The following is a 10,608-nucleotide window of genomic DNA, read 5'->3' on the forward strand; positions in this document are numbered from 1 at the left end:
TCACAATCAGTTTTCACACACTTATGCAATTACAAGTTCACGACCGCGAGGTCATAGACACAGGTCGAGATGAAAACTCTACCGTAGTTTGGGGACGATACTTTCAATAAGTTTAAACGTTGCTTTACAAAGAATAATTCATAACTCGCGTCATCAGAGGCCACTGAAAAAGATAAGATTACTCTCTCTCTCTCTCTCTCTCTCTCTCTTTATTTACATCACGTTTATTCATTTACAAATGTAACTGAAACTACTAAACTGCACCCTAATCCACGTGCAAACAAATAATAATATATTCTTACAACGTTTCATTGATTAATTTCACTAATCAGGCATCTGGGTAGGAGGCACAAGGTCGTTCGGTAGGCGCGTGCTCGTCTCTGGGAACAGCTCGCCACGCGAACGCGCTCCCCACCACCACCTGATGGCTCGTGCCCTGCTGACAGAACGTCAGCACGAGGCAGCTCGCGCCTTCGCGATGTCATTTATTTATTTAGCGTCACCGAGTTCGGCTCGCGGAGAGCGCGAGAGTGACGTCGGCAAAACGTGGAGACTTCGCGAGAGGTGAGAGTTGACTGAAGGATTTAACGTCATTTAAACGCAATTTCTGTTTAATGTGTTGCCTGTAAACGTGCGTTAAAAGTTGCGGGTCGCCTGAAACTATGAGAACTCCAAACATGTGAGATTTCTTTTGCTTTTAAATTGTAACGTTTCCCTAATTAAGCAGTTTTTTTCTCCGAACACCTTTAAAATGGAAATGTCGTCGTCTGTAGTGAAACGACCCGGGGGGAGTGAGCAGATGAGGGGAACAAAGCTCAGAGTCCCGATGATCGCTACTTTAATCCTGTTTTTGATTTTGTAAGCTGGGAATTCACAGCAAACATGTGAACAGGTGCCGATTAATTCTCCTGCAGACCTGAGAGCAAAATGAATCTAATCTCTTTAGAGAGCAAGGTATTTCTGATGGGATGTACAGAGAGTTAAGGCCAAACTCTCATTACTCACATTTAGATTCGGATGCATTATTATTATAAAGATTAAAGGTTTCCAGTATTGTTCTGTTGTTGAAACCAGAATAATTTCACCTGATTGACCTTGGTTGTTCACTGGGCCTTGTGGTGACTTCAGGGTTGCTATGCATCAGAAAAAACATGCACGTCCCATCCTTTTGTATATAAAAATGATAATATTCACTTTTAGAATTCTGTTTTGTTCATAAGTATTGCTCTAGCTAGAATTCCTGTTCCTGGAAGTAGCATTTATGTATTTGTTTGGGTGATGCTAGACGATTTTGTGCTCTTTGTATTTATTCAGCGTGACTGATGTGGTTGTTGGTTGCTATGGCGATTAGTCGGTTCTGAAAACTGACAAAAAGGTTAGGGACAATTTGAGTGACACCAGTCGGATTTGACAGGATTCCCAAGTAACAAAAACATATTCAGCCCTTTATTATGTCAGCAAATCTAAAAATATTCAAAGTATGTTTTACTGACGTTAACGCTGTAGTGAGTGAGGAGGCCTTTTATTGTGTTTTATTTTATTTATTCTGACAGCCGTGGTTTCCAGCTAAGGCCTTTCTGTATGTTCTTTAAATTGTGATGTTGCACAGCTTCACATGAGCAGGTGTCATTGTCGTCGGTCGTAGCCATACCTAGTTATCTTTGTGCCGCCACATTATGGCTACTTGCTGTGTTTGGAGGGTTTAGTTGTGTGCATACTTTAGATCCTGTTTTAATATCACCTGGTTTAGCAGAGTTACTGGTTTCGTGGCCCTTGCTGGAAGTGAGGGAAACACCAGTGACTGCTGTCCAAAGGCAGAAAATACAGTGTCAGAATTCTTATACTGTAGAATTATTTCCCTCTTGGTGCTGTGGAAATCGGTTTCTTTATATATAGTTGCTACTTGACCTCTTGCTTGATTTGTAATTTATTATGACATCTGCATAAGGCATCATTCAGCCGTGCTCCTCCTGGTGTCTTCATGATATCCTTCTAGACCACTGAACCAGTTCTGACTCTTTTTGAAGCTGCTAATGTGGAGAAATTAAAAGCAGGAACAAGCAGGCATGTTGGTTCAAACAGCCCCTGTCTAATTACAGCCGCTACAGTAAATCATGGGTGCCCATATTGCCACTTTTCTCCTGATAACGCGTCGTCCAGTTCTGCGGGACGCTGCGAGCTTCATCTCGTGAACGATGCCACCAGATCAGCGCTTCACCGGAAAAGAATCGATCGGACAGAGAGAAATCAAAAGGGTCACTGCTCCTGTGGTGGCACGGTCGAGTGATATTTTCAGCGTTGGCCATGACAACATCTGCCACCTGAAATCAAACTTTCAATAAAATCCCACATGTAAAGTCAAGTTCAAGCAACTGAGAAAAAGAGAAACCCAAACAGAGAGCTGTGATCCAGAGCAGACCAGCATATGCCCTGGTTTCTAAGCTCCACCGATCAATTACCAGTATTGATCTCTCTATGACTAGAGGGTGACATCTGAGGCTTTTTGTGTTGCTCACAGTACATCAGGAAACCAGCAAAACACTTTAGAAAAGATCCTTATTTTATCCTTATAAAACCCAGTGTAAGAGCGAGACAGGAAGTCTGACATAAAATGAAGTAAATAGTTTATTAGAAGCGTTTAACAATGACGCTCAAGTCATTCTGAGTCTAATCTGAGCGTATAAACGGTGACATGGTCGGATAATCTGGTAGAAATGGGTCGGGTTAGTGAGGGTTAGTGAGGGAGGAAGAACAGAGCTGGAGCTGGAACAAAGATGATGGGACTTTGATCTTGGAGGGGAATGATTTCATTATCAAAGGAAACAACTGCTTTTTTCTTTTCTATAGTTAATCTTTTTTTAAATGAGCAAAAATCTGATTTGCTTATTCCGACCCACTGAGCACCATTATCTTTAGATATGATACCAATAGATAATTAACTCTTTTAAAGTGCCACTTTCAGCTATTAAATATTACATCTATCCTTGTATGAATATCTTCCAGTATTTAATAAACTGAAATATTATTGTAAAATATTTATTTCATAATGAATATATAGAACCACATTAAATATAAGTCAATTCTTTAAATTAGAATGTACCAATAAAAGAACAGGTGATAAGTTATAAATGCAGTCACTTCTAAATTCCACTACAGTATCTGTCCTTATAAATTGTCATTGAAAGCATATAAACAAGGAAACCTGCCGCAAAACTTTTATTTTTTTATCGGAGGTTAAATTCGGATTCGTCTCGCAGCTTTTATGGACAAACCGCAGATCCAGCGCTCCGTTATTTTTACATAAGAGGTCACCTGAGACATTTGTCACCTCATCACGATATGGTTAGGCAACACGCACGCACGCTCACGAGCACACACACCTCATCACCTCCTCGAGCCGGTCGTCAGGTGTCCGGCAACACTCCGCCGCGTGGCAGAGATAGCGAACCTGAGAGCTCGTTCCCTCGGTGTTGGCATGAGCTACAGCAGAGGCCTCCAGGCTGGACATGCACGTCCTCCTCGCTGCATAGCCACCGTGCACACTTCCAGTTGATCTCTCTTGCCCAGGTGTCACACACACACACACACACACACACACCTGGGGCTTTTAATAGGTGTGTTGTCATTTTCTATGGCAGAAGAGGCTGTTGCGTAACGCCGTGAAGGATTAGCAGAGTCACAAGTGCAGCAGTAATCCTCGGCACATTCTGCCTCTTTAGCCCCAATTTGGAGTCTCACTTTAACACTGATTTCATCAATAACTCCAGGTGTGACCCAGTTTTTCTACTTGGGTTTGTGACCCATGTTAGTCACCCCATAGGTAACCGTTTAGTTGGGTAAATGTGAGCACGCTCTGCCTGTGGTGATGTTGGCAGAATGTCGTGATCTCTGATTTCTCTGATCTGACACTGATTTCCATGTGCAGAGTTTATTCCTCCTGCTTAATTTAAAGGCTTTTCCTTCACGGCAGATCTTCAGGATCGAAGCGCTCAGTGGGAGAACCTGCAGCATATTTGATCACTGGATTAATCCGATGTCAATCCCAGGTCTTGCGTGACAAATTTTGGGATTAACCACACCAGTAAGTAGGTTTCTAATCATTCTTAATTTAAATGTTAGTCATTTGTTACATTCTAAAGGTTTTAATGACTGAGAGAATGTAAACAGACACATATTGTCGAAACAGTTAATTCTCACCTTTATTTTTCTTCTTCTTCTTTTTAAGCCTGACAAGAAGCTCTTTCGGGACACAACAAAGATTGAAAATGACAGAGAGTTTTGTTGTAATCTTCTGAACATCTTTTGTTTGGAGGAACTCACCCAGGATGTGTCTTAAAGGGGGTCGACACACGAGCAAAGATGAACCCTTATGTCAGCTCACACTTCAGGAGAGATCTTTTCCCCCACTTCCATTTGTTGTAGCCACAGCATTTCCAGGTTGTTGTGTGTACTGTGAAATAAAGGGTTGTGGGTTTGAATCTCTCTGGAGAAACTGTTGAAGTCTCTGTAAATGTTTACAGAAGGTAATGATCTGATTTCATTCTTACTATTATGATTCAAGTTTACCCCGCATGTTTGTGTTCCTCGTTATCGCCGCATATGAACTGGAATTGAAATCATGGAAATGTGCTTGGATGCTTTTTGTGACGTTGTTCAAACAGATCTAATCTGCAGCTCGCGTATGCTCTAAACAACCTTCTCCGCCTGATCTGTTAACTCTGACACCAAACCTCCAGAAAAGATGTAGAAATCCTCCACAGGTGACGTGCGGTCTTATCTTTTCCCTCCATATGAATCTGCTACTCAAAGCTGGAAGCGCACGAGATGTCAAAGGCAGATCAAAGTAATCTCTCTTTTCTTCTTATCGTCAGGCCTCGGTGAGTTCTCGGCTGTAATGAGGTATGTTTGCTTTCAGAGGCTAATTGTTGCAGGTAATTGCTAACAGCAGTGTGGCTCAGGTCTGTTTCTTCTTTGCCAGTTTGACCGTGGCCATTAAACAGGTATGCAGACCCTTTGAATGATGATGCTAAAGCAGTGACATGACTGACTGGAAAGGGCATCGTTTCCTTGACTTTGGCAGAAGGGCAGCAAGTTGCAGCACAAATTTAGGTGCGGTGAAGCCGGTAGAAAGCGTGCGTTGAGTACGCAACATTCTGTGCCTTCTCCAGCTTCTGAGGGTGTGTGATGACAGTGGACATTTGACCCTACTAAAGGTTCTCTGCTCTGTTTCCTCATGCTGATGCCAAAGGATTATGAAAAATTCAAATAACTGGTCGTAAGAATTCAGCATGTTTTCTTGTTTGTTTTTTTCTTCAGCTTTTTTTGGCTGCATGTAAAATACTTTCTCATCGTGTCGTTGATCTTTTAGTTTGCCCGTCCTGTATGCACCGCCCTGTAATGTGCATCCCACCTCTGCTCCAGACATCCCTTTATTTCCTGTAACTAGACCAGAACTTGTCCCGCATGTATTTATGAAGACTGTTACCGCCCATACAGCCCTAAACTACCTTGTCTCTGTCAAATGGATTATTGCGCAACAGACTCAAATCCCTCATGTATCTATGACGTCTGTGTTTTCAGCACCTAAAACATTATTTTTTGAGTATGTTTAAATGTGGACATTCTTTGAATCCACCTCCAGACCCCTGAGACAAAGGCTACATCTGTCAAAGTAAGGACTATAGTGGAGGTAAACAAGTGATAGATCGACGTCACTTGAACTTGTATCTTCCATTTAAAAACCAGCAATGTTATGGACACGCACTGAACTGACTATATCAGCCGACAGCATAAGGACACTTGGATCAAGGGATTATTGAAGCTGAACTTTTCCAGGCTTTTTGACAAACGATGGGAGCTGCACGTGTGAAACGGCGCTTCAGTGCTGTGGTAGACGGGCCAGTGGAGGAAGAGGAGGTCATGAGGCTAGCACTGAGTGATGCGGATACGGCTATGGTGGGGGGGAGTCCAGCGGGTTCCCCAAGCAGTCCTTCCCCGACCCGCGCCCTGAATGGCAAATTCATACCGTTTCAGGACAAGGTTACCAATGCACGGAGGCAGAGTACCATTGGGGAGTCAGTTGGAGGGGATGCAGGAGAAGGCGGGATGAGAGCTAGAGGAATGTGCTCCGGGGTTGTCAAAGGCAGTGGTAAAGGCGGGAGAGCGAAAGACCGGTCATCCTCTGACCAGGATTCCCTCTCTTCCCCCTTTACTACGGGCCGAAGGTGCACCAGGCGCTCAAGCCGCCGGCCCCGACAGCGCTTTGTGGGCAAGGACGGACGCTGCAACGTCACCTTCGTCAACATGAGCGAGAGGGGCCAGCGCTACCTTAGCGACCTCTTCACCACCTGTGTGGACATCCGCTGGCGCTGGATGCTCGTCATCTTCACCCTCTCCTTTCTTCTCTCCTGGCTGCTCTTTGGTTTTGCCTTCTGGCTCATCGCCTCTGCACATGGGGACCTCTCAATCGGGCTTCCTAAAGGCTCAGGTTCTTCTCCGGGATCAGGAGAGGCTGGGTTGGGAGGAGAGTCTGAAAAAGAGGGAACTGTAGGGGAGCCCTGCTTCCTCCAGGTGAACAGCTTCATGGCTGCCTTTCTATTCTCCTTGGAGACGCAGACATCCATCGGTTACGGGTTCAGAAGCGTGACCGAAGAATGTCCCCTGGCGGTGGTGGCGGTCGTTTTGCAGTGCATTGTGGGCTGCATTATTGACGCCTTCATCATCGGGGCAGTCATGGCAAAGATTGCCAAGCCCAAGAAGCGCAACGAGACTCTGGTGTTCTCTGACACAGCCGTGGTGGCGCTGAGGGACGGGAAACTCTGCGTCATGTGGAGGGTTGGAAACATGCGCAAGAGCCACCTGGTAGAGGCGCACGTTCGAGCACAGCTGCTGAAGGTGAGTGGACAGAGTAGGAAAAAGAAATTCCCCAAATTTATAAAGAAGCTGTTGTGAGAGGTCAGAGTTGGAGGTAGTATGAGAGAGGACGACAGAGCGGCCGGACCATCTGGCCTGTATTCCAGATTGTTGTTAATGAGAGCTTATTTTATCCTCCCTCAGTGGTAGGGAGATTTAATGTGGATTAACTTTCCCCACAATTCTTTAACGGAGGACCATTGTCCTCTGTTATCCCATTTGGTTCTGTGAGGAGAACTCCGTGTAGGCTAGAGCTTTATAAAGGATCACTTTGTGTTTACCTCTCGGACCAAAATGTGGGTCCTTCAAAGGTTTTTTGGTCAATGTGGGTCAGGATCTGCCCAACACTGAGCTGTTTTTAATGTTATTTTACGTTTGCAAATGAGAATGCACCGATTTGAAATGAATTTAATTAGATTTAAGTACATTTCCACAACATCGTCAATGTTTCTCTTGGTGACATCACTGTGTTCTCTATTCCCAACTTCAGCCCAGGGTGACAGAGGAGGGAGAGTTCCTCCCATTGGACAACGTAGACATCAATGTGGGCTTCGACACCGGCACCGATCGCATCTTCTTGGTCTCACCGGTGACGATTGTCCACGAGATTAACGATGAGTCACCCTTGTTTGAGATTGATCGAAAAACCCTAGAAAAGGACGCCGATTTGGAGCTGGTCGTCATACTTGAGGGGATGGTGGAGGCCACGGCCATGACCACACAGTGTCGTAGCTCCTACGTGGCTTCTGAAATCCTCTGGGGACATCGATTCGAACCAGTGCTCTTTGAGAGGAAGGAGTGCTACCAGGTCAGAAAAGTACACAGATGTGCAGTATACAGACGAAACACTCAAGGAAACTGACTTTTCCTGTATTTTCTACCCCAGGTGGACTACTCGTTTTTCCATCGGACCTATGAAGTCCCGGATACACCATCATGCAGTGCTAAAGAGCTTGCAGAGCAGAAGAGCCATCAAAGCTCACGCTCATCTTTCTGCTATGTGAATGAAGTGGCTCTGCAGCTCGTGACACCAGACGATGAGCCCGATCAGAACCAAAATCCCGACTGTCCTTCGCCGCCAACAAGAAGACAGTCTCTGATGGGGCATCTCCACTACAACTGAGTCTCAACCTGAATGGTAAAATACAGTTAGACGTTTAGGGGATTGGCCAAGAGAGAGAATTTTAAATGTTTATGGGTTTTACAGGCTGATAATCAAAGGTAGGAAGTCTATAAACGGACCACAGGAGAAAAATGTCATTTTTAAGGGTTTATGAGTTTTAGAGGAGCATTACTTGACCCAGTTGTCTGATTGATCCTGGCAATCTTTGAGAATCACCTGACTGCCAGGTGTCACATCTGGCCCGTCGCTACCACAGCACATTAGACATCAGCCCCATCGTCTGCCTGGCAACAGCGCTCAACAGCACCACCTGGTGGCTGACGGGGAACTACAGAGCTGTGTACTGTTCAAAGGTACAACTCAGGAATGTATCCCACTGTGATGCTCATTTATCATTTCGAGATTTATTTTCTTATGGTGAGTATGAATAGGGCACATTTTATGCAGCTGAGTGGGGGATACATTGCATGAGGGAGAGACAGCTGAAAACATGCAGCAGTTCTGAGCTGTTTCTTTTCCATGTTGAATGTTCTTAACAAGGAAAAACATTTTATGCTATTTAAATGTGTTTGATTGTAACACACTTTAATTTTATCAAACATTTTGTGCTGGGTGGAAAATCGTTTGGTTTGGTTGTGTAATTCATGGTTTCAAACCTAATGATTACACCAGAAAATGGCAGATCAGATGATTAACACACATTTCTTCTTTTGGAATTTTGTTTCTGCTGCATCTACTTGTGTTCATGTTGCTATAATCAACAATAATGTATTTTACTTGCATGTTTTTAGACAATAGCACTTATAGTAAGAGAGCTATACTATGTAAGTGTCTTCAACTCCAGTCAGACTAGATTCATGTCAAGTAGGACCCTCTTCATGAACATTTTTATTGCACAGGGGTGTGTCCAATATAAACAGAACAGTTTGTCTAAGAGAGAGAAATGTTCTGACAATGATGAGCTGATCTGTTGTTTCTTTGGTGTAGCATGCAACTGGATGAGGACTGTGGAAAGTGCACCAAATTTAAGTGAATCTAGTTTGTTAAGCAAGTTTTATTAAAATGTATTACAGTGAGTAGTGCTGTTATTATGATTCCACATCCGACCGCAGAAGCATCGATATCTAATGTTAAATCAAACTCTTATTGAATCATGCAAGAGTGCATTTTACGGTCACTTTAAAATCTGCAAGATGTTGTGAGGCAATTACTGTGAATCCATTAGATGTCTATGAAATGCACTGATAATATATAGCAAAAAACAAAACAAAACCAAACATGTCATAGTTGCCTTTTATATAACACACACACAAGGTAGTAGTTTATTATGGACTTGCTTATAATTTGCACAATGCCACCTGAGTATTGAAATGTGTTTAGAGTAGTTGTTTTATGTGGGGAATATGGGAGGGATGGAAAAAGATGTAAGTTGGTGTTTGGATTGCAGCCCGCTTGGCCCATTGCACAGCTTGTGAACTTGTTCTTTGCACATGAGGAGACTAATATCAAATATAAAGCGCTGCAAGAGTGCATTGTTGCTCAGCCAGCACAGGTCAGCCTCAGTCTGCCAGTACTGGTGTTTCATTCCGTTTGTTGAAAGAATTGTGTTATTCTGACCTTGAAGAGTTGTGAATTTGCATCATATAATCTACCACATTTAAGTGTTTTTTGTTTCCTCTCATTTCACTTCTCCCTTGATGCCACCATGCTGTATTTATAGACTCTGTGGTGGGCCCATGAAATGTAACACTGGTTGCTTAACATTCAATACACAAGGTGCATATAATATTACAATAACAGCAGAAGACTTGGTCATTTCATCAAAATATTGAGTTGATTGTTCACTGAATAATCAATGTAATCATTTTACTCTTATGTAAAACATGCCCATCATTCCAAAATCACTGTGCAAATGAACATCTCTGCTCTAATATTGAAATGTGTTTCTAACTTCCTCAGGCACAAAGCAATACAGAGCTATTAGAAAGCAAAAACTGATTGGTAAATCCTGTTTTGTTCTTGTTCAAGTGCTTTCTGAACTGCTTAATGAAGAGTGTAACTCGATTCGCAGAGAATTCTTGCCCCAAAAATAAACTTGTTATACTCGAATCTGCTAACTGACGCCCATTTATTACTGAAATGACTGCATGTTTATGCTTAAAGCAGTTTGTTTTTCTTCTTATACTTAAGAAAACGCTGGTTTTGCACATAAAGGTCGTCATACAAACTTTGTCTTCGTGACAGACTGCTTGTATTAATGCGCCCAGTGATAAATGATTCTTCTTGTCGCATTTGAATTACACCTGTTAAGTACAGCCCTGTCGTTTCCGAGAAGATTGAGAAAGGCTGCTGGATTTAGCTCAGTTATATACTGAAATAGTTGCTGATGGTCGCAGACCGGCGCTCGTCTGCTGATGCGGCGGTAAACAAAGGGCGCGCAAATCTCTCAACTTTACCGCGAGAGCGCCGCGCAGGCACCTGCTGCCGCCCTCCCATTGGCTCCTTCCCCTGTCACTCACAGCTAGCGCCGCCCTTCGCCTCTTCCTATTGGCTGATCCTCAACGCCATTTGTC

The 10,608-nt window shown here is 43.5% G+C and overlaps 1 protein-coding gene across 5 annotated transcripts; it reads left to right on the top strand.

The window, feature by feature from the left end:
* The first annotated feature begins 374 nt into the window (after nt 1-374).
* On the top strand, nt 375-10,144 carry kcnj14 (potassium inwardly rectifying channel subfamily J member 14). 5 transcript variants are annotated; one of them, XM_057046001.1, is made up of 7 exons: nt 375-564; nt 3,971-4,081; nt 4,226-4,760; nt 4,872-4,899; nt 4,979-6,894; nt 7,403-7,720; nt 7,799-10,144. In XM_057046001.1, exons 5-7 carry the CDS (start codon nt 5,851-5,853, stop codon nt 8,033-8,035), a joined length of 1,599 nt encoding a protein of 532 aa, XP_056901981.1. In that variant the 5' UTR covers nt 375-564; nt 3,971-4,081; nt 4,226-4,760; nt 4,872-4,899; nt 4,979-5,850; the 3' UTR covers nt 8,036-10,144. The 5 variants fall into 5 exon arrangements, with proteins under 5 accessions (XP_056901981.1, XP_056901983.1, XP_056901980.1 ...); XM_057046003.1 differs by having other exon boundaries at nt 3,971-4,085; nt 4,226-6,894; XM_057046000.1 differs by having other exon boundaries at nt 4,226-6,894.
* Nucleotides 10,145-10,608: the final 464 nt, after the last annotated feature.

This window comes from Takifugu flavidus, chromosome 10 (genome assembly GCF_003711565.1).
Source record: "Takifugu flavidus isolate HTHZ2018 chromosome 10, ASM371156v2, whole genome shotgun sequence".
Lineage (NCBI taxonomy): Eukaryota > Metazoa > Chordata > Actinopteri > Tetraodontiformes > Tetraodontidae > Takifugu > Takifugu flavidus.